At 36.8% G+C, this 23,852-nt stretch overlaps 1 protein-coding gene across 1 annotated transcript in view; it reads left to right on the top strand.

Moving 5' to 3' along the window:
• Positions 1-23,852, top strand: part of grik4 (glutamate receptor, ionotropic, kainate 4) — a 153,705-nt gene that overhangs the window by 94,321 nt on the left and 35,532 nt on the right. Inside the window, exons 4-5 of the mRNA XM_037980649.1 lie at positions 19,657-19,821; positions 22,895-22,992. Coding sequence (XP_037836577.1) covers positions 19,657-19,821; positions 22,895-22,992 — 263 coding nt within the window. The remainder of the gene's footprint in view (positions 1-19,656; positions 19,822-22,894; positions 22,993-23,852) is intronic.

Below are 23,852 nucleotides of genomic sequence, written 5' to 3'. Positions count from 1 at the left end.
TAAATACTAAAACACATACTATATATACTTTTAAAGCAATTTGTGACATGTAGTAGTAAGTAAACAAAGTTTATTTATATAGCACTTTTCACATATCAAGAAAATCACAAATAGCCTCACAATAAAACAAAATACAGTAAAATAGAACAGAATAATAATTAATAACAAACAAACGATAAAAAAGACAAGAAAACAAATCAACATGCAATCCTAAAAACTAAGAGCTTGTCTGAATAAAAATGCCTTCAGCTATTATTAACACTATCTTTACAACATAAAAATCAGGGGAGTTTATTCCACAATTGAGGTGCAACAGATTGAAAGGATCTATCCCCTCTGGGTTTTAAAACGGTTATTAGGAACTGCTAATAATTTCTGGTTAGATGACCTGAGGGCCCGAGATGAAAACAAGGCTAAGTTCACTAATTAGTTTACTCATATGCTCAGGAGCTTGTCCATGCAGAGCCCTGAAAGTAACACCAAGATTTTAAAATGAATCCTAAAATAAACAAGTAATCAATCAGTAGAGAGATATTAAAACAGGAGTCACATGAGATCCTTTGCTTTGGAATGACTTGCCAGGGACATTGACTGGTCAAAAACAACCCAAAGGTCTTGCAAACCTGATTTAACAGCTGAGTTTAAATGGCTCCTTTGTTGCCTAATTTGTGAAACCATTCTATCAGGGGCAATGAACAGATTTAACTGGAGAAAGTTATTTTTAACCAATTTTCAATTTGTTATACGCAGTTTAGGAAATCTGACCACTGATCAAACTGAAAAGCCCTTAAAGGAGCTCTACAGGTGGATGCCGTCTGCATAAATCAGATAACAACTGTTGAAAAACTGAAGCCCACTGGTGGAGTTTAACAGTGTTACTAGCCCTTTTAAAGTAACATCCAACAAGTCAGCAGTACCGTCCTGTCAGTTCCCCCAGTTCTGCGCTCTCAGTGACTTTTTAAGGCCAGCTGCTAAAGCCACCACAGCTGAGTCATTGTGTCGTCGCCTCCAGTCACTTTCATTCTGCCCTCATTCGCTCTAATTTAAACTGTCAGCTATTAACTCATTTAACTTGCTGTTAAGGATAGCTAGTTGAAGGAAAGGACAGTAGATTTGTCATAGGAATTATCCTGGGTTGATTTAAACTGTTATTTAAGTTGTGGCCTTTGCGCTTCCATTGTTAAATATCTAACATAATTCTCATGAATAAAAATTAAAGCAGACGATGTCCGGCGGAAGACCCACAGGAAGAGACTTCCTAATTAATCTCCTGTCTTTTAATTAGTCCACCACATTCTCTATGAGTCATTAGTTTGATGACACTCCGACATGTGTTCTCACAGACCTGAAACTACAGGGCAGATTTGACATTTTTGTCTTTTCAGGTGACCTCCTGTTGCAAGCGTCAACTGCCTAATTTGTTCCATTTCACTGAGATACCAAAAAGACATAATGAGGATAATAACAGAGATAAAAGAGCCTTAATTACAGAACAGCATTTGTGCCTGGAGGCAATAATATTCATTGTTACAAGTGAGTTGCCCTTTTTGGAAAAAAAAAAGTTCAGTTTTTTTATGAGGAGTTCTGTGTTTAGAGCAGAATGGAGTCCAAATACATGCAGAGACAAATCTCCCCCTCAGGGACTGAAAGAAACAAGCAGAGCTTCTGATTAATCTCTAAGGTTTTAATTACCAGGGCAGGTGCTGGGACAAATCGTTTAGTTAACGCCACGAATGGCAGATAGGAATGATGTTATGCTATTCTGCACACTTCTTTGCTTCTGAGCTTGCTGCATAAATTACACAGTAAATCTGATAAGTACACACTGTGCACAGACATGTGAATTGTGTGTATGTGCTTAGTTTCAATCACTTGCTTGCTTAGGACATTTAACATCCTCTATCACTGTAACCTCAATAGAACATATGAAGACAAATTCAAATATATGTGCTCATTTGCTGTGAACATGTAAACTCCACATGCACTCTAAATGCCTCCCCATCTTCTGCTAGACGCAAACAGAAAACCTGGAGCTTAAATTATTAACAAACCAATAAAAAGCTGCACAATGATGTTTGTGAATGTGTAATGGAGCATGTCTCATGTTGGGATGGGCCCATAGGTACAGTTAACTAATAATAGTGTGAGAGACTGAATATTATTACTGTATATGCTGGTGAGCAGGTGAAATGAAAACAAAAATAGTTGTATCATATGAATGAATCTAAAATAAAGGTTGGAGTAAATTTATTTGCAACAAACACAAACAGTTTGTCTCATTGTAAATTTGAGTTTTCCCATCTTTTCCAACACAAAAACAGAAATTTTTTATGTAAACTGTAACTAATTGGCTTATTTCACTCCAGAGTATCGACTTAGATTAAATTAGAACAAAGTTTATTGTCATTGATCATGCCACAAGACAAAAAAAAATGTAATTTAATCTAAACAGAAGTGCTTAAGCTGTAATTAAATGGCAAATGATAAAGTAATATACTGTACATTGTGTAAGTAAAGAATGATTTAAATGTGTCTATTGCTACAGTATATGGACAGGGTAGGACTATGACTATGTAACAAAGAATAAATACCTATACAGTACGTACACTAGTGCAGTATGTGTAGAAAAAAAGAAATGCTTTTTTTGTTTGTTTTGTTTCCTCTACCTACCCACTGTTAATGTTTAATTGCCCCCACATTTTCCCCTCACAACAGCACCTATCTCTGACAGGACATCAACTTGTGTTTGATGCATAAACATATAGCTCTAAATGTTTAAAAAGGCTATATCTTTTTTCCTGTGGCAAACTATTATTTCTTGGCAGCTTGCAGAGAAAAACAGCTTTTTCGACTGGGTTTTGATTAGAGCTGAACAACAAAACATCAACCACGAGTTAACATATTCACACATTGGCTCCCTCACACATTTAGTTTGGAAGCATAAACACACACATGTATTTCTCTCCTTAAATACACTGTAAACCTTTCTGCCCTTGAGCTGCTTGTTAATCTAACACAGTTATAAAGCTTTTATGTTCACATGGCAAGAACGGATAGAGCAGTCATGTTCTGTACTTCTTATTGTACTATTAATTAAAAGAGTTTCCAGAAAGCACAGTTTAACTTAAGCACAAAGTAACTGGACTGTTATTGATTATATTTCCTATAATATATTTTAGAACTTATAATATGTGCTGTATTTAAGGAAATAACATTTCATTTTCTGTAAAGTGCAGCTCTGGTTGATTTAACAACGTTGTGGCCACTGCTGCTCTGTTATGTTTGCATTCAATTTGGTTGCAGCAATTTAGATAAGCAAGAAATCCCACTAATAGCCACTGTTTGTATTCCAGATGACCAGTTCATTTTGCACAACTGTTTCTTGTTTCTTAAAATAACAAAAAAAAACCTGTTTCAATGAACATTCTCCTTATACTGACAAAATAATTGATATATTCATCTGTATGTGTTTAATTAATATTAGTCATAATGCTATTTAAATGGTAAGAAACCCTTAATGTAAGTATTTGTTATGACTTCCAAAGATCAGGAACTTTCTTCTTCCCTTTGAGTTCAAACTGATGGCAGTTTTGCAAAGATTAATGGGTAGAGGGTTAGGGGATTGCAGAGGGTTTGAATAAGGTTTGCTTTATTACAACAGATTAACACCAATAATTATTGATATTTATTAAAGGTTCCAGCTTTGTGTGAAGGCCCTGAAGTCTTACTCACCAAACCTAACAGCTGTTTTTGACTCGATTAAGTCTTTAAGATTTGTTGAAAGGAATAACCCTCTTTTTTGTTTGTTTTCCAAATCAGATTGGCCAAGTCCTCTTTCACTGCAGTGTTTATCAGTGTTGAGCTGAGAAGTCTTTTCACCAGAGCACAAGAAGGCACCAGCTGTTACTTTTCACCTGTGAGCTCCACAGAAGTTCAGAGCAATCTTCTTTCTCCAAGTCACCACCATTTTCAAATCCCTAAGCATGTTATTAAAAAACCACTAGAGAAACAACAGGAACATGTTCCCTCTGTGAAAATTGGAGAGTGCTTTTGTTCTGCGTAAACGATGGCCATATCCATATTCCAAATAGAGAAAATTACAGAGCTTGATCATGTTTATCACACTCTCTTTCACACACACAGGTATGGAGACCCGTCTCCCATGGCAAATATACTCTCTCCTGTCTCTGACACCCCATTCATCTCGTCCCATTCCATTATGTCTCTCCTTTGATCATGGCACATTGAAGAGTTTGGCGAGCTCTCAGAACCTTTCTCCTTCCAGGCCAGACCCTCTGCTGCTGCAGACAGTTGGCAAAGCCATCAGTAGCTGCCAGTTTTTCCTGTAGCACCACCTCTGGCTGAACAGATGCTGATGTATGTGTGGTTTGACCACCTATGGCTCTACAGGAACATGTATGTGTGTACTCACCTGAGCACATGCACTCATCCATCTTGTTTCCTGTGAATACTTTTATGGCGCAAGCTGCTGATCAATTTCAAAGTCATGGCCATGTGGTGATTGTAAATTTCTCAGGCTTTAGTTTTTAGGAGACATGGGGTGGCTGTTTGTTTAATGGCTAACTAATCCTGAGACAAAAGTAACAGGCTGTTTTATAGACCCGAGTAGGTTTTATATAAGATCAGTGAGGAAATTAGTAAAAACAGAGCTCACTTGATAGAAGGTCACAGAAACCTGGTGTTATGTGTTTTACACTGTGGTAAATGTTATTAAAAACACAGACTGATGTCAATAAGATGATTTAAGCAGGAAAATAAAAATAAGTTCTAACTGGTTGTGATGGTACCTTATTTTAGGTCTTGAATTAAAGGTTGTGAGCCAGAGAGATACATACAGATCATAAAACAGGTGGAATGTTGGTCTCTTAATACAGCTTTAAAATCAAGTTGTTTACAGAAGCAATTTAAAAAAACTGGATTTTGGGCTTAAATTCAATTTGAATATAATATTGCTTTATAACAGATAATGATCACAATCTGAAGAAAATGCATGGATAAGGGAGTCAAACCTGCAACCTTCATACTGCAAGACAACAGTGCTAACTGTTCTACTTTACAGCCCAGCTTTTTCATTCAGAATATTAAAAATAACATTTTTTAATAAAAAAAAACAGACAGATAATCTGTGCAGTTCAGCCAGCAAACAAACAAGAAGGCATAAAAAGAAAGGAAAAATAGAACACAGCAGTCCATACACACAGTATATTACAGTTAGTGATAATGGTAACCATTGAATACATGCACAATTAAACTCACATATACAGATAGCGATTTGACTTTAGAGCAGTGTGGCAGTCAGTCAGCAGTGCAGAGAGGAAGACTAGTTTCACTGTCCAGCCAACTGTGTTATTAACTTGCTCTGCACTGAATCAATTGACAGGTCCCCATGTCTCTCTCTGTGTGTGTTAGCCCTTGTGTCTGTGTGTCTTTTCTCTTTTTATGCCTAGTCTCCATCTCTAACTCTCTGAACGTTCAGGGTCAGTGGAAGATTGTCCCTCTTGTATTCCTCCCATCTCCTTTCCTCAGATTACACAGAGTGGAGTCCTGTAGGGAAGCACCATTACAATCCACTCCTGCTCTCCTGAGTGTTGTTGTGTTCCTAGATCCCTTTTGGGTTTTGTCTCATACTGTAAAGTACAATAACTACATGCACACACTCAGTCACAACAGCTGTTGTTCTCAGTATTGTTTTAAGTAGACAGTGTTTACCCAGGCTCTTTAGGGATCTCATAGTGAGTGAAAACTCCCCTCTTCTCTTTACAGGAGAACAGTTTGTGACTCTAAAAAAATCTTCCGACACTGCTTCAGCATCAAAGAGCTGCAGGTTTGTATGTGTGTGAACAAACTAGAGGTGCTGTGTTCACATTGGATGGTCTCTAGAGGGCCAACAGGCCCGTGTGATGCAGAGGTGGTGGTAAAATAAGGCAGCAGTGACCTTAGTTAAAGCACTGGACAGTCAAGGAGAGACAGAAACATTAGCTGTTAGGTTCTGTTGGGAAGGGCAAAAACCATGAACTACACCAGTGCCCTTGAAAGGTTTACAACAACACACCAACAAACAGCACCAACTGGGTTCACATGTGTTTTATAAAGCAAAGGTTTGGGAACTTTGAACACCCATACAAGCAACATACATCTACTCAGCACCTAAATACACTGAAATATCTCATCTTGTTCCTTACTCTAAACATTTATTTGTTTGAACATGTATGTCTTTACTTTCATCTATATTGTTGTGTTCAATGAACAGAGGAGTGCTAGGTTGTCTCGAAGCACAATTTGAATATCCCTCATCATCCTGTTTAACAATGTAAGCAGTCTTTTCTACTTCTTTCTTTTCACCATACTGAAAACTTGTAAAGCTGAATTATCACAAAACTGGTGATTCATCATAAAACTTTGCTGTGGGCACTTGGTTATGAAACTTTAAGAAAAGTAAGTTTCATTTATATTTAAAATTTCAACAAAAGTTAAAGTCTGGCATTCTGTAGTCCTAAAGTATTGTTAATATCTGTTCATCCTTTATTTAAATGCTTTCACTTATTTGTTTTCTGTTGAAAAGACAAGATTAGAAACAAAATAAAATCCTCTGGTCTGGTCTTACAAGCAGAAGCTGAAGTCTGCTAAGCCTGTGGTCAAGACGGTGAAGAGATGGACCAACGACGCCAAAGTGGAATTACAAGCCTGCTTTGACTGCACTGATTGGAGTGTTTTTGAGGATGCAGCCTCAGGCCTGCATGAACTGACTGATACNTGTCAATTTAAAACACTTAAATTAGATTCAAAACCAGCTTCTACAGTTCAGTACCACTGCAAACATCGATTTATTTTGTTCACTTGCAAACTTTTGTTTTCCCTTAAAGGTACTCATTGCAAAGTATGACATCAAACATAAAAAAAAATATTTTGAACTAAATTAAATCCACTTTGAACGAGTTTACTCCAGTAGTTGTTCAGATATATTACAATACAATTTTGGAATGTGGGTCCACACTCAATGTAAACAAAACACTCAGCTGAAATCCACGTGGAAGCTTGAGTCACATGACTGACCTACATTAGGCTACAGGCTGTGGAGGTAAACAAATATGATCCGTAGATCCGATGGACCTATTTTCATTTTCAAATGCTTCACTGTAGCACATTTCAGTCACCATTTTCACTCCTTGTTTCATTGTTTCCGCTCCTCTCTACATCGACAGAAGCTCCCCTTCCTGTTTTGGAGGTTGAGGGTGGTTAGATTAGTCGAAGAGCTGAGCCCAGTCAAGTCTCACAAACAGGATTTAGCATGTTGTCTCATAGTGGCAGCTCTGCCTGGGATCACATGGTCCTGATGAGCCCCGGGGCATAACATGCTTATGGCAGATACACTGCGATTTACAGAAACAGGAGAAGTGCAGAGTACACCAACTTAACATGTGTGCGTTTGTTAGCAGTGCATAAAGTTGAGATGTTGGCATCTTTAAATGAGTCAACAATGTTGGGAGGCTTTATCCCTGCGCTGTGGATAAATCTCTTAATGCATGCTTACAGGCTTTTCAGAGGTGCCAGCTGATTAGCCGTCTCAAGATGATTTTTGCCATCCTTAAAACATATTTTTTACAAACAGTGCATTTTTCTCTCGCAAGGTATCAAACCTCCTTTCCTTGCAGAAAAATATATGCACTAGCACTAATTTTTTTTAAGCAGAGGAATCACCCCTCTGGTTTCTGCTGAAGTGAGATTTGGCTGCAGAAACTGCGCTGGTTCCAGAAATTCAAACCTCATACCATCCGAGGCTGAGCTTATCCTAAGCTTGTTAGTATGTGCGATGCTGGGACAGATAGGGACTTTCACATTACCATAACGCTGCTGAATTAACTCTGATCTTCCACCGCACCAGGAGGGAAAACTGGCCCACAGAAGTTCTTCAATATGCTGTCCAGGATATTATGATAACATGCAATTATAAATGTTTATAATCTACTTAGAGGAGAAGCAGGGTTCAAATATATGTCTGTATTAGACTTATTAAAGCACCAACAGATTTTCTGTCCCACCATCATGATGGCTGAGTGAAATATGCAGACTAAACCAGAAAAGGGGAGCTAATTAAAGTTTAGTTTGTATAATTATTTATCATGCCCACAGCTGGCACATGGAGAGTGATGTAAACACTGTTGGAAACAGGCAGACAGACAGAAGTACTTCATTAATCACAGCATGGGGAGTTCTTGTTTTGCAAGAACAAACAAAATATAAATTTAAATTGGAAATAGTGCAACAAACTAATAGAAAAATGGGGCAAAACAAAAATAAAAATTGTGCAAAAGGACTTAAAGTGTACAAATGATTTTAAAGTGAATAAAATAGAGGTCAGGTGACAGATTTGTTGTACAGTGCAATGACAGAACATGAGGGTTTATCACAGCTGATAGTCAGAATAACATTCAACACTAATGACAGGTTCTTCTAATGTTGTGCAGCCCTAGTTTGAACTTTTTGCTGCTAATGATACAAATTTGTGATTAACAGGCTTGTGAGTCTTTGAGGCTTAAAAGAATAGTAGTTCAGGACTCATTACTCATTACTCATTTTTTTTTTTTTTAACAAACTGCAAATACTGTATATTATGTTCATATATATCCAGTTATTCATATGTATATATGTATCTCTGAGCATATACATCTATATTGTACATATACATCTTCATCTTCCACAGACTAAGACTACTCAAAGAGTGTTGTGAACCGGAGACAAATTCCTCGTGTGTGCCTACACACCTGGCAATAAATCTGATTCTGATTCTGATATGGTTAACTTTTTTTTGTTTTTGTTTGTTTGTTTTGTCATTGTTGAACTAAAGTAAAATGGAACAAAGAACACTGGGGAAATATGAGTAGAGACCCAGTACAAATCAGTACTGTTCATGATGAAAGACTTAAGGAGCATTGGTTTTCTGATTTTGGTTAATGAATTCTTGTATACCCCTCACTTTTTCCTGTTTCCCTCACAGCTTTATGTACAAACCTACAGAGTAAAAACACAATGTCTTTGTGGGTTAGAAAAAAAGACTGAGGCCTACATGGAAAATGGCAGCAATAAGTGATTAAAAAGCAAAGGTTTATGTTATTTCATGTAGTAGGTTATTGTATCCTGGCGTTGTCCAAAATAACAGGATGAGCACTGGCCCCTGTGAGTGTGCCAATACCATGGGAGAAGCAAAATATTATTACTGCATGGTAATAATATAAATCAAGAATATGTTCCAGTATCCTATGAAACTTTTGATTCATCAGAGTTTGTGTGTGGCAGTTTGTGTGAACTCTCTCTAGAAAATCAGCTTTCCCCCCTCAAACTGCAATAAGTATCTTAAATTACAGAAGTTGACTTAAAGCTTTGTAAACCTTAGCATCACGACACTTCTCTGGAGTTTTCCCAATGCTGGATATGTTCTTTCTTTCAAAATGTCATTACGTGTGTAGTGTTCATTAAGAAATGTTAATTTGGTTCCTAACCAATTATGATACCTGCCGAGTAACACTCATTGTCAATTAACTAAATTGTTTCCTGATTATTAATTGTTACTGCTTTATATGTGCCATTATTATTCACGGCTGGAATCTGAACTGCCTGAATGAGATTTTATTGTTATGAAAGCAAAGTTTTGCTGTCATCTATAAGAGATCTCTTCAAAAGGTCAGTTTCCAGCAGGTTTAACTACTACATCACAATGTCAAGGGCTCTCAGGATTCTTTTCAGCCTGAGAGAGCTGCTTATTAGCATTCTGATAAATGTGTGTGTGTGTGTGTGTGTGTGTGTGTGTGTGTGAGGTTGCATCAGACATTGTTTCTGGAATGGTACATGTTTGAAAGCTTGTTACTAAATAATAAATAATCCCTAGAATCATTGGTTTCTAGAAACTTACGTGTTTAGTTGATCATGTCTGTCTTCTTTTTTTTTGGTTCTCAACAATCCCTACCTTTTCTCTCATCTAAACGTCTACTAGTCGCTCTTGACCTTTCAGACAATTGCATGCCAGTGGCTCTATCTGTGGGCCAGGCCTGCTGAGGGAGATATGGTGACTGACAGGTAATGACATCCACTGAGAGCTGAGATTCCCTCAGGGTGCACTGTCTGCTGGCCTGCCAGCTGGCCCACCTGCCTGTCTTCTGTCCCCTGAGTCCAGAAATGAAACTACGACTGTCTCACCAATGCTGCTTTCGTCATTTTAACCATCAACATTATATTCTATCTCCGCATCATCACCAAGTTTGAGTCTATCAACGTGTCACTGGCATCACACTGCAACAGTCCTCTCGCTGCTCGTCTTCGTCACGATCTGTCAATGTTACAGGTCAGCCCAGGGTTTTTCATTTATCACTGTTTTTTCTTGTCAGTTTCCCTCCCTTTTCTCATTTCTTTTGGTCTTTTTTTTTTTACATTGCTTTCATCCTTTGTGTCAGTTGGTCTGACTCTCAGGTTCAAGCAAAACTGTCAACCATCTTTATTCATATGGACTGGAAGACCAAATGAAAAATAATTTTTGACATTTTTTTTCAACTTTTCTCTAACGTTTTCATTTTAGAGAGATTGGTATTTTTTATTTCTGTGACATCGAGACTGACGAGGTATTGGTAGTTTAGTAGAGTACAGGATGTCTAACGTATGAGCATATTTGTTTATATAGAAGGCATAAAAGGAGGTTGTGTTATTTTATTGAAACTGTCATGAAAATTGATGACAGGCTTTGCACCTGATGCTGCCCGTTTAGATGTCAGATATAAAATGCAAGCTGGAACATTGAAAGGACTGACAGTATATCCTGCTCTGAGGTAGATGAATATCTTTACAGATGTTTTGAAACAAATGAGGTTTGTAAAGACTCAATAACACAGTAGAAGAGCTACAGCCTCTTGCCGAGTAGGTGCTTGCTTAGTCTCTGTTGAAAGGCTTGGACACTTCTTAATGCGATGTCTTCAACCACAGGGGTCTGCTTGTAAGCAAAGCCTAAATAACAATTTTTTATTATCTGTATCAGTCTGCATAGTTTCCCATGAGATTTTCTGTTGCAGACCGGATGCAGCCCAAAACATTTGAAATCAACACATTAAATGCACAGACTATGCATTTGCCTGGATCAATTTTTCAACCATAGTAGACGACAAGAGTAACAAACGCCCCCCACCCCTTATCTACAATTCTACAATGCTGCAAGAACTGGAAATCGATTAAATTCCCATGCATGAGTTGCTTTAGCACAGCTGAGCCAGAGTGTCTCATGGATTAAACTTGGTGGGCGTCACTAAAAACCCAATTTGTTCTCTAATGTGCGAACGCTTCAAGTCCATCTTATTAACTCAATCTTAAATGTAATTTGTGCATTATAGTTTTAATCATGTCTGTCCTTCTTTTTTAACTAACACAAAATAATTAAGTTACAAAATTTCTTCTCCTTTGCTGTTCTAAAGTAACTCTATAAATGTCAATGGAATACCTGTGAAGCAGCACCTATCCCTTACTGGAAATAAACTTGTTTTTTGCTGCATAGACTAAATACCCAACAAGTCTGTGTTGTTTTGATTAGAAGCTCATGCCTATCTGACTGGAAACAGTGAATCATACCACATGCTGTCTTTCCATAACAACTATTGGTCTTTACATACATTGGCAAAAACAAACTAATGTTGCATTTACTTTTAGTCACAGAATATTTGTGGCCATTAGACAGCATGACTACATCAGAATGTAGAGCAATAGTTATGGTTTAGCTGATGCAGGAGAAAGAGAAGGAGGCTTACAGTTTTGGAAGACTTTTCTGTGTCTGCTGTGTCTTTTCCTGACATTGCCATGATTTAAACAACTCTGTTTTCATTTTATCTGATTTTATTATGCATGCACTATAAACACTTATTTGGTGCTAGTTTATTTTTTTAAAAAGTTAGGAAATCATGTGATGTTCATCCATTTGTTTTTTGCGTCATGTCAAAATCTTGAGCATTACAGCTATGTGTGCTCATTATGTTTCAGCCTAAAGCTGTCACACTTCACACTTTGCGTCTTTTGCTTTAAAAGGTTTCTTATCATGAAATGTTTTTTGGCTCTCAAATAACACATAATAGATCTAGCATTTCTTGAACGGCTGCATATTGCCTGCCAACATTTAGTCTACAGTTTTAAGCTAAGGTTATCTTATACTGAGAAGGGACAGACTTAAAGCCATTTTGGTCAAACTTTGCAAATGACATATTTTACAGTCTCTTGGAATATTGTTAGATCTTGTGAGGTGCTCAGAGAATGCGATGAGGATGACTCTCAGCTACTATCACCCTAAAATTAGCTCTGTGTCTGTAAAATTGACTGAGTTAGACATTTTTGTGTCGGCTAAGGTTGATATGCTGATAAGCCATCTTGTACCATATTCTGTGGTTCCTAAAGCCCCTGTTGCTCTACAAATGATGTAGCTTTTCTTGGCTGGCTGTTGTTTTAAAGCTATGGAGCACTGAGGAGTTGCCTGGGAATGAGCTGAAGTGAAGCAGAAAGTTAAAGTGACATCATGCAATAAATAACTAAATAAATGACTAAAGCAAATCCCAAGACAAAAAATATTCACAATGTGCACATTCAGACACACTTAGCAAACAGTTACCTACATGCACTCTGTATTATATGAGTCCTGTTTTAAAGACAGGCTACATGACAGCTTCTGTGCATTTAGTCCCCTGAGTGAAATGAGCCTCAGATCATAAACTGATCCTTAATATATACTGTGTATGGATGCACTTAGCATTCGAGTGCACATGGGGTGCTTATGTACAGCATACCATAGAAGTGAGATTACTCCTGTGCAATGTAGCTTAAATTTAAAATGATTTAGATCCAAATCACCTTTCAGAAACATCATTGCTTAGTTTTTTTGCAAGTACAATGAAAAACCATTTAAAATTCTCATGGTAAACCAAAGCCCACACAGTAGGAGCTCAATGCAACAAAAGTGGATGCAACTTCTCATTTCAGTGATTCAAATCTTTCATTTTCCTTTCAGTACTTTGCATTGGCAGCTTTAATTTTGATAACAGACTCAATCGTTTTCACCAGGGAGGAAACCAGACTTGCACATATTTCTGGAAAACAATCTGCCATTTTCAAACATATTGTTTAATGCTTTTGAATGTCTGTGCTGTTGTTGCCCTATTTTCAGTTTATTTATTTAGTTTTTATTTCTGTGACGATAACATATTTAGCCAAGTACTGTAAGTTTGTACTGTAGATAATTTATTTTATGTGTTGCTAAACCAAGAAAATCTCTAAAGTGATATCACCAACAACTTCATGCTGATGGTAAAGTTCCATCATCCAAACGTCAACTATTGCAACAAAAATTATGTTAAATCACACTATATATGTACTGAAATATTTTATCCGCCCTTCTCACATTGTTGCTCATATTGGTGTCATCATGCTGTAATTACTTGACCTGACGGCTCTGAGAACAAGATCACAAGCTGTATTCTCTGATGTCCTTCTTGTCCCAGGCAATAAAGTAACGAGCTGTCGGCAGAGAAATGTTGTCACAGACCATCAACAAGAACAAGAGAGGTTTCTAATTATTCTCTTTATCCGACTCTTGTCATTTATTCTTAACTGTCTGGCCTTGTTCGTACACAGGAGTTGGAAAACAAAGGCAGCGTTTCCTCATTTACTTCCCAGTTGATGTTCTTCTACGTTTTTTTTTATGACTCCGAGAAGCTATTAGTCTTTCTTTTAATTAGTTTCATCAGTAATTATCATAATTATTGACTGCTTCCCATTGATATTTACATTCAAATTGTTAACATATTTTTTTCCTGAAGAGCACCAGCTGCAGGAGAAAATGAAGTGAAACTATCAAACATTTCAAAAGTCAGTGTGAGTCACCTTTAACATTCAGCCTCAGATTAATAAGACTTAACACATCAGTTCGCTCCCACACAATATTATAGGAGTGTGTAGGCTGTAATTATATTTGTGACATCAGGAAATCAGTTTCTTGTCACAGGATCTTTAGTGAGCAACTTTTTCCAATTATGTTAGCACCTCCGCTCCCCTCAGTATTTCACACCACAGGGCTTGAGGATAACATTGATTAAAGAGTGGAACAAGAAGCTTCATTTTCCGTGCAGACAGACAAGCAGATTGATTGGCTGTAGCACAGTTTACAGTATTACTACTACAAGTGAATAAAATTGCTATTAGACAAACATGAAGCTCTGTATTTGGCTGCTTAAATGCACAAGTGTGTGGCTGTTTTAGGCACACACATCCACACATTCATATCTAAATATGCAACATCTGACACTGATAGCAGTCTAGTTTTCTGCTAATTAATGTCAAAACTACAAATAAATGAGAAATAATTCTGCATAAAAGGTGTTTGATTTTTAAATTGCTTTTACATGAGCTGGAAAAAAAGGTCCAAAATAATAAGGCCACACACAGATTCCAAAAAAAGGGACAGTATTCTTCTTGATTAGTTGATTAAAAATTCTTCATTGTCAACCGTGCATATTGACCAGCTGACTTTTGCATCAACAACCTTAAATCTAAATAAATTTACAGTTGACTGTTTTTCTTACACCCACCAGTCATGACATATCTGTCTTGTGCAATTCAAAATAGCCACCACAGCTAATCAACACAAGTCAACACAAAAAATGCTTACAGCGTTGTCTATTTAGCATACATTGTGCTAAAATTGAGCTATAAATTAAAGTAGTTGTACCCGAGAGTTATTCCCAACACATACTTTGAACGCTAACTGATCATGCAAGATCTTTGCTTAAAACTTTGGTATGCAGTGCAGTGGATAACATGCATTTCTTTAAAGAATGCTGCGTTAATTACTGTTAATGAATGTTATGTGCATAAGTGACATGTTTGCCCTGATTGTCAACCTAATTTTGTGCATTTACTGCCCTTCCCCAATGGTGCAAATATAACAGTCCTTATAACCCTTGCAGAGTCCTCGTAGCTGTTTGGTCTGAAGGCAGATGTTGTTCTGATGGGACACTGCTGCTAGTGAGTATTGTTGTTTTGTTGGAGTGAGTTTGGTCTGCCATGGTGTCATCATGATTCAGTGAATGCTAAAACACAAGGATTCCCTTCAAATCACTGAACTCTGAAATAGTCAGTGTTCCTCACTTCACCTGTAAGTGGTTTTAAGATTGTGGGTAATTGTGTGTACGGTGTGCAGCAGCAAGACATCTGAATAATTGTGTTTTTAAATGTTTTAAACAAAGGTGACAAAATTCCAATACAGTATTCTTAGGATGGATCCCTGGAATATTATTTGCAGTTATCAGCTTTGTAGAGTTTATATATAGTTTGTTTTGTCTTTAGTGTAATAGTTTGAGACTGTGTGTGTTGTTTTTCTGTAGATTGTTTCAAATGAAATCGGCCATGTGTACTAAACAATTACATTTACCAGAGGCGCTAAAAGACCTCAGAAGATACCATTTCTGAGCTGTTTGCCATTATCTTTGTCTCTAACAGACTTATTTTCCTTACAGTCCTGAGCCCGCTACGCCTCAGTGTATCTCCTTGATACTCATTGATTGGTTTTTATGGATCGAGCTGCTGCTCATGTTTTCCTTGAGTGAAAACAGTCTCTCTTGTTTGCCAAATGTCATGTACTGACCAATCCAAAATGTCAGTTCTTGTGAGACCAACAATTGTGCAGACAGAATTCTACATTTTTACAGATTTGTAGGGGGCTTTGTTGCAGTTTACCGAATGTTTAAACAAAATAAGTCCAGGATTGTATTTTCTCTGGTGAAGCATTTGTCAGTTTGTTGAAAACTTGACAGTGATGTAAAGAGAGAACTGGCTAAAAATGGAAGACATTACGATGAATGCAGTGGGGTGTTGTGTTGGTTGCCTAGCAACAACTGACCTGATTATGGCACACAGAGTCACCAGCCACACTCTGATTTATTGACAGCACCTGCTAAAATAATACAGGTATACCTGGTAGATAATATGGCTCGAAATTCACAGCCAACAGTTCAGTATCCAGGGTGCAGAGATATGTTTTTGCAAGAACATGTCAAGGATTACACCATCTGTTGTTAACAAGAATTTTAATCTCTCCTGCTTTACTCTAGCTGTCCTAGCTGTAGTCTTTGTGTGTAAAAAACAGAGGCTTTGTAGGTCGACATATTTTCCTGCAGACATATCGCCATAAAACACTATAATGCATTGCAATATTCTTGCTGTCTTTGTTAGCACTCCCAGTTTATTTACTGCTCATAGTTTTGGTCTAGCCTATCATCTGGGACGTCACCTTCTTAACCCATTAAAATCTGTGTCTTATTCTAAGCTTTAGTTAGACTGAGATAAGTTCTATCAGTCTGCTCCATAAGTGAGCAATTCACCCACTGGCACACTGCTTTTTAAAGAACATAAAAACCTGGGGGACAGTGGGTGAGTTGAGGTTACTCATAACAGATGTTTCAGCAGAGTTCACTTGGGTAGCACAAACCAAACCATTGTGAAAAATAACTTTAAATTATCTGTTTATTTAACAGATAAAAAGTGCAGTAGATCTTTTTTTGAGTGATACAAAGAGAAACAGCATGGTCGCAGCTACCTTGGGAGTCTACATCTAGTTCAGCACTTTTTTCTCTTTTTAAAGACTTAGTCGAGAGCACAGGCACTTACTTGTAATGTTGTGTATATTTTTGCCAGACAGGTCCAATATTTGCAGTATCTCTGATTAGTTCTCCACCAAATCCTGAGGGAAACACTGTATACAGCTCTATAGCTGCTGTTTTTATGTCCCAGTCTCTTAGCAGTTTCACACATTCAACACAGACCACATTTTCTTGACATGTTCCAGGGGGACTGCAAGTAAGAAAAGAAACTTTTCCTCTAAAGATGACTTACCCAACAACCTTGCAATCAAACAAGCCATTGTCAATATTGAGATGACAGTGGGCAAGTATGTGTGCAGATAAAAAAGTTTTTCACATACATACATTGAAATAGAAATGTATATTATTCTGTTGTTAGTTATCAATGATAAAATGAGTTTGTAAAAAATGATGTTGGTCTTTATCCAACTTTTCCTCAGACAGAAATTGGAACAACCTTGCATCACCTCCTCCTAGTTTTTTTTAGTCCTCTGTAGACTCTGGCTTGCTGAGACTCTGTCCTTTGATATCAGATGAGTAAATATGTCTCATCTTTGCACGTAAAATTTAGATGTTGTTTACTCAGCTGTGTGATCAGGTTTGATAATGTCACATCAAACATGTTCCAGCTCTGAATGTACCTCTGCAGAATTTACTGTGATATGATTAGAGTTGAAGTTAGAACACACAGCCTGCAGTTTTTTTCTTTAATGAATGAGTCTGGAACACATTTGAGCTTCATTTACAAAGCAATGAAATGTTTGTTTTGAGCCTGATTAGTTGGAATCATTTCTGAGTTGGTGGCTGCTTGGTGAGCCTTTGTGTTTCCCAAATATAACATTAATCATAAAGGCTGCTGTAAGACATCTGTTGCTCTTTTTATTAATATTTTTTTTTCTTTTTACTCTGAGTGCAGACCTGCTGCTGAGGTTTTCCCTTTCATGCAAATATCAATTCTTGCAGCCTGCTGAAATGGGTGGCCCAGAACATGAACAAGCAGTTGATGTGAAATATTTAAAGATTGTTGAAATATGAATGACTTCCTGTGGTTCTGATGAGTTTTGATGCAATTCAGAGCTGCTGGGATCGTGTAAGAAGCTAATTCAGGATCAGACTCACGATGAAAACCATGAAGCAGAGGATTATTTCAGTATCTATAAAAACATAGTGTGTCAATGCAATCCCCCCCACCTCCCCCCAGTTTTACATCACCGAACACAAATGATGTTTGCTCTGCAGACTTACCTTCCAGTTTGATGTTAATGTTGTTAAAGGTCACAGAATATGTTCATGATGTGATTAAAATATTGTAGCATGCGTGCTAGTGTGTCACGTCTCCTTTTTAATATCAGGCTCTGCTGTCTTATTTATGCAGGGTTACATGATTTCTTCTGTATGGATCAAAAATGGTGCAGTAGGTTTAAACAATCTCTTTAATATTTGCTTAGAAAAGCCAGATACAAGGCTGTGTTGCATTACAGCAAAAATTACACCTGGACTGCACATAAATCACTTCAAATGTAATTTGTTTCACTACTCTTTAATGTTCTTGTGGACAAACTGATTTAATTTGGTTATAAGCTCAGGATGCATCTCTGAAAAGCTGCTGCTTTCACTGCAGTCTCTTGTGTATCTTTAAGAAAAGGTGGAGGAGTAGTTGCTATTATCCAGTCAGGATTATTGATTAATGCTAAACCAATTAGTTCTAATTCTTTAGAATCTTTGACCCTCAGCCTTTCTTATACAAAATGGAAACCAGAAAATACAGTTTTAATTGTTGTTATATATCATCCATCAGGCTCTTATTCTGTTTTTGTCTGAATTATCAGATTTTTTTTCTCTGACATATCATTGAGTACTGATAAAGTCATAATAGTGAGGGATTTCAATATTCAGGTAGATGTTGAAAATGATGGCTTAAACATAACCTTCAATAATTTAATAGTCAAGTGGTTTTACCCAAAATGGCCACAAATCTTCTCATTCTCTACATCATACTCTTGATCTGATTCTGACATATGGCAGAGAGAGTAAGCACATAATAATACATCCTCACAATCCTGTTCTGTCTGACCATTTTTTAATAACCTTTAAGTTTACATTGACTGACTGAGAGTACATTTCGTTATAGTACGTGTCAGAGAACACTGTAACCAAACTTAAAGAATCTCTTCCATTATTATTTCTTCTCTGTCTTGCAGAATAATGCAACAGAGAGCAGCAACTTAGATGACCTTGATGATAATATAACAACTTCAATGCAAACATCACTTGATAAAATTGTTCCTCTGAAAAAGAAAGTGGCCAGTCATAGGAAGCTGGCTCCTTGGTGTAAATCAGAATTACTTACTTTAAAACAGGCATTTAGAAAGCTGGAAAGAAAATGGCGCTCCACTAAAATGGAAGAATCTTTTTTTCATCTGGACAGATATCCTGCTAGCATACAAGAAAGCCCTTTGTAAAACTAGAACTGTATATCATTAATATTTAATAGAAAGGAATGAGAACTATTAGAAGAAATATTTGATGAAACTAAAAGAATAATAAAAAACAAACTTCTAGTGTTTTGAATATACCCCAGAGGAAAAAAAAAACATCTTTCAGGTTTTTTTTAATGAATATCCCATATTCATATGACTGCATTTAGCTTTTTGAACATAAGTGCACTCACACTAATAGTTGTTATCAGAATATATGGATTTATTAGGAATAATGTAACATTATAGGCACTCTAGATTAATGGCAAGCAGTGCTCACAAAATGTCAAGTGAGTATTGGTTCTAATAAATCCAGGCACCATGGGAGCAGCTTTCAGTAGAACTTTTATTGCAGGAAGAAAAAAGGATTCATGTTTTCAGATCAGGAGCTGTAGAGGCCACACTGCCTCCCATTTGTTAGGAAAAATGGTTCAGATTTACTTACCAGTCAGAGAAGTTTCTTCTTTCTCAGCCTCACAAATCAAACGTGTTTTCCTTTTTTTCCCCAGCTGCTATCCTTGACGATCCAATGGAGTGCAGCAGAGGAGAACGTTTAGCCATCACGCTGGCCAAAAACAACATCAACAGGAGCAGCAACCGCTCCACCACAAGCAAGCTGGAGGTGGACATCTTTGAACTGCTGAGAGACAGTGAATATGAGATGGGAGAAACAAGTAAGGACCATAAATTAAATGCTGAGAAGAAGCTTGTGTGTCGGTGTGTTTGTGTGTGTTGGTTTGAGTCTGTCGGGTCAAGATTTGTGTTTGTGTTAAATGTGAAAAAAAGACAATAATAAATGTGAAGCAGTGTTCAGTCCAGTCAGCAAACACAAACACAAGTGTCTCCTGAATCAGGAAGTCAGATATTTCAAAATGGGCTGACACTTTTTCATTTACTGTTACGTGGTTTTCTTTAATCTGGTGAAACTTTATTTTTTATTATAAAAATTGACAGACTGGCATGTTGCAGGAGCTCCTGACAAATTATTTTATTTTCTGAGCTGACTTTTGTTTTCTACCATATTAGAAACTTCCATTGAGATGTTTTCTCTGTCTTTACAAATTGGTATTCTCTGAAAAACAGTGTAATTCACTGTGTTCAGAAATTCATTCATTCATTCATTTATTTCCAGTATTTTAGGTAAAATATATACTTCTAAATTTTAAAAAAACAATTAAAATAAATATTTTGACAATGTTTGTCCAACTACAGAGTTTAGATACTGTTACTAAGATCATATTTAACTGCAATTTCAAATGTTGTTCAGGTTTGTTTTAGTCATCAGGAAAGGCAGATGACGCACAATTTTGAGCCTATAAAATCATTAAATCTTGTAGTAGTTTATAAGACAGCAAAAAAAAAACAAAGATCTGTTTCCAGACACCGTTATAAGATTCCATGTGACAGATGCAAGACTCACAGTGAAGTCATTAGCACTAACTAAAGATCCTGCTTTTTATCAGTCACATTGACACTCTTAATTGACATTTATTTAGAAGATTAAGGCACCATGTGGCTTCCTCACACCTTCTTTTTAGTTATTTTAAATTTTCATTAAAAACCCTCCAAAGTCAGTACAGCACAGCATGTGTCTTTAGAAAATGACCAACATTATCCACCGTGGCAAGAAGTGGAGGGATTGATTTTCAATATGATTCAGTCAAACAAACACAAAAGCTTCGGTGTTGCTGCTGATTCTGTAGAAACACCCGCGCAGTTTCCACACCAACAAGAAACTGTGTTATTTTCTCTGCCTGGATAAAGACAAACTCAGGCTGAATGCTGTTGTTGCAGTGTTTTTCTGTCTCTGTGTGTGTGTGCAGAGCAGCATTCCATGGTGTGTGTGAGTTTCATTGTGCGTACACAATAACCACGTACTGTGTGTGATTGTTACTTCTTGGTAGATTTGAATAGCCAGGATTCCCTCATGTCCCTCTGAAGTCATTTTTTGGCTTTACAAGGTAGTAAAGTTATTAGTTAATGCCAGTGTTCCTTTGAGAAATGACTACAGTGTGTGATAGTTCCGCTTTATCCTCAAACAGGAAATCTAAGGTCCAATCTTGGGAAGCTCTGTTGGCTTTACTGTGCACTGCAAAAAAGAATATGGTGCCCGAAACATGTCTAATATCTATACTTTTTTTTGTTTTTCTTGCAATTTGGTGAAACCTATTCACCTAAACAGCTCAGTTTCAAAGCTGTATCAAAAACTTCTTGTTTAAGATTAAGAAAGCATAACAATTTGAGATAGCACTTTACAATACAGCTCTTTATTTTAAAAAAAACATGATAAAGATGTAATAACAGGTAGTATCATGCAATTAGTGATAAGATATAAATGCTTGACAGTAGTTTAGGTTGTGTGTTATACAGCTAATTTTAAGGAATTACTCATTTTGTCTATGCTTTTTCATGTGTGTTGAAATTTGAGCTCAAGATTTGTTGTGGTGTAACAAAAACAATCTCCATATTTTTTTAAGTCATGTTGGGTGTCATGAATAAAAGTGCACAATTCTTTTCCATCTGAGTAGATAGAAATTACAAACTATATTAATTTTAGTTTTTAACTCTTACAGTTTAGCGTTAAGTTTTGAAAGGGCTATACCATATATTAACAAAAATGTTGTATGGTATAGCCATACCGCATTATTTTAATATATTAACATTTTAAGCCTAGAAGTTACTTTGTATTTGAAATTGTTAAAAAAAAGTTAGACTGTTTTATTGGTAGTTGTGAGAATGTGAATGAATTTGTCACCATAACCAATTGTTGGTGTGAATTTAGTGAAGCCATGCAGTCAGGTGTAAGTGTGTGTGAACATACCTGTGTATGCTGTTGCAAGGTGGAAAGTATTTATGTCTTACAGGTCTCATAAGTGACTATTCATTACTTATTAATCATTCTCTGCCTCTTCACCTCAGAGCCTCTGAAGATGTTCTCCTTTGCCTTTTTCACACAACTGATTAATGCTTTCTATTTGCCCCAGTTACCACCACCAAATCACCATGGCACATTCACACACACGCACACACACCACACACTACAACACTGTTCTCTACAGTTTATAACTCACACCACAGACAGCAGTATTTTAATTATAAACCAGGGATTATAAACTGTCAAGAAATAACATTCACGTCACCAGAATGGAAGATGAAAGCATCTGTACACAAGAGAGAAGTAAAACTCATTTTTTACTTAAATGTTCTTGTCAAAAGATATGTTTTCAACCCCAAAGGTACAGTCTTTAAATCAGTCCTTATAAATGTAGAATCTGGAGAACAAGACGAGATGTGTGCCACTTTTGGGGATATTATTCCATTCATGTGCAAATATTCAAACAGCAGATTTTGGGCTTTAAGCCTCCAGATATCGCTGAATCTGTCTCTCTGTTTCTCTCAGTGTCTGTCACTCTGTTGATCCATCTGTGTCTCTTCCCATTTCTAAATCCTTCTGTCTCCAAATGTGAGAGCATATCATATCAATATCAATGTTTCCTAGAAGGCAAGAACTCTGAATCTGGCAACACGTGCATTTGTCCATGTGGATTTTATACTATCTATAGGTCAGGGCTGGAAGGAAAGATTCTTCAAGTTTGCTTTTTTATTTGAGCTTGAGACATGCAACACATGTACAGTATTTATTAACATCTAGATAAAGGCATTTGATTTTTCTCTGCCTAATAACAACATTTTGCTTGTCTGTTCCCCTCTCTATTTATTCCCCGTCTCTCCTTGGTTTCCTGTCAGTGTGCCAGATCATGTCTAAAGGGGTGGTGGCAGTTCTTGGTCCGTCTGCCAGTCCAGCTTCAAACTCCATCATCAGCAATATATGTGGAGAGAAGGAGGTGAGTTTCTGCCCCCAACAGGCCTGAATCCAGGTCCCAGACTAGGACTGCCTGCTCGTAGTTTGACCACTTTTAGGAGTCCGATTTTTATTATTATTATTTTATTTTATTTTTTTGTAGGAGAGTTTAAAAACTCAAGTTAGTAGTAAAATGTTAAAACACAACTGTGTCACAGAACACCACTCTTGTCCCATTTCACTGGAAGAACACCAGAACATTTATTGGTTTGGCCACTTGTTTTCTAGCATTTAAGCATTTGTTATTGTGACTAATTTAAAAATAAAAAGCATAAAAAACTATTTTTTAATTGGATATTTTCTATAAAATTAAATTATGTGCTAACAGCAAAGAACACACACACTACCAGATGATATAATAGATGATATCATAAATGATATCTGGTGTTTTTAAGGTGTTAAAAAGTTATCTGTTCTCATCTGAAGACTGAAAACTGCACGTTTTGATTTTATTTAAACATGACTGAGGTCAGTGGCACTTCACGTCTATCATTTAAAACAATCTAATTTCATTCAAAATTCAAGTCCAAATGTAAAGTTTGGTTTGACTGTATAAATATTATTTCCAAATGACTACAGAACTAAAACACTTCTTTTTCTGAGTTTCGGTCGTGTCTTTTGCTGCAGTAGAGCATATTTTTCTAATGAGACATCAACCTAGACGCACCAGGACCTCCTGCTGTTAAAACCCTCTGGTGACACTGACTGTAGAGACTGGCTGCTTTGATACTCTGACTGCCGTAATACCTCTGTATGAATATGAAAGTCCACGTCACATGAGAATTCACACATTTTTGAGCTGTTAAGTGATTAGTGAAAAAGAAGTTGGTACAAGCCATAAAG

Source organism: Kryptolebias marmoratus, linkage group LG2 (genome assembly GCF_001649575.2).
Source record: "Kryptolebias marmoratus isolate JLee-2015 linkage group LG2, ASM164957v2, whole genome shotgun sequence".
Classification (NCBI taxonomy): domain Eukaryota; kingdom Metazoa; phylum Chordata; class Actinopteri; order Cyprinodontiformes; family Rivulidae; genus Kryptolebias; species Kryptolebias marmoratus.
This window is presented reverse-complemented; position numbering and strand designations above follow the sequence as displayed.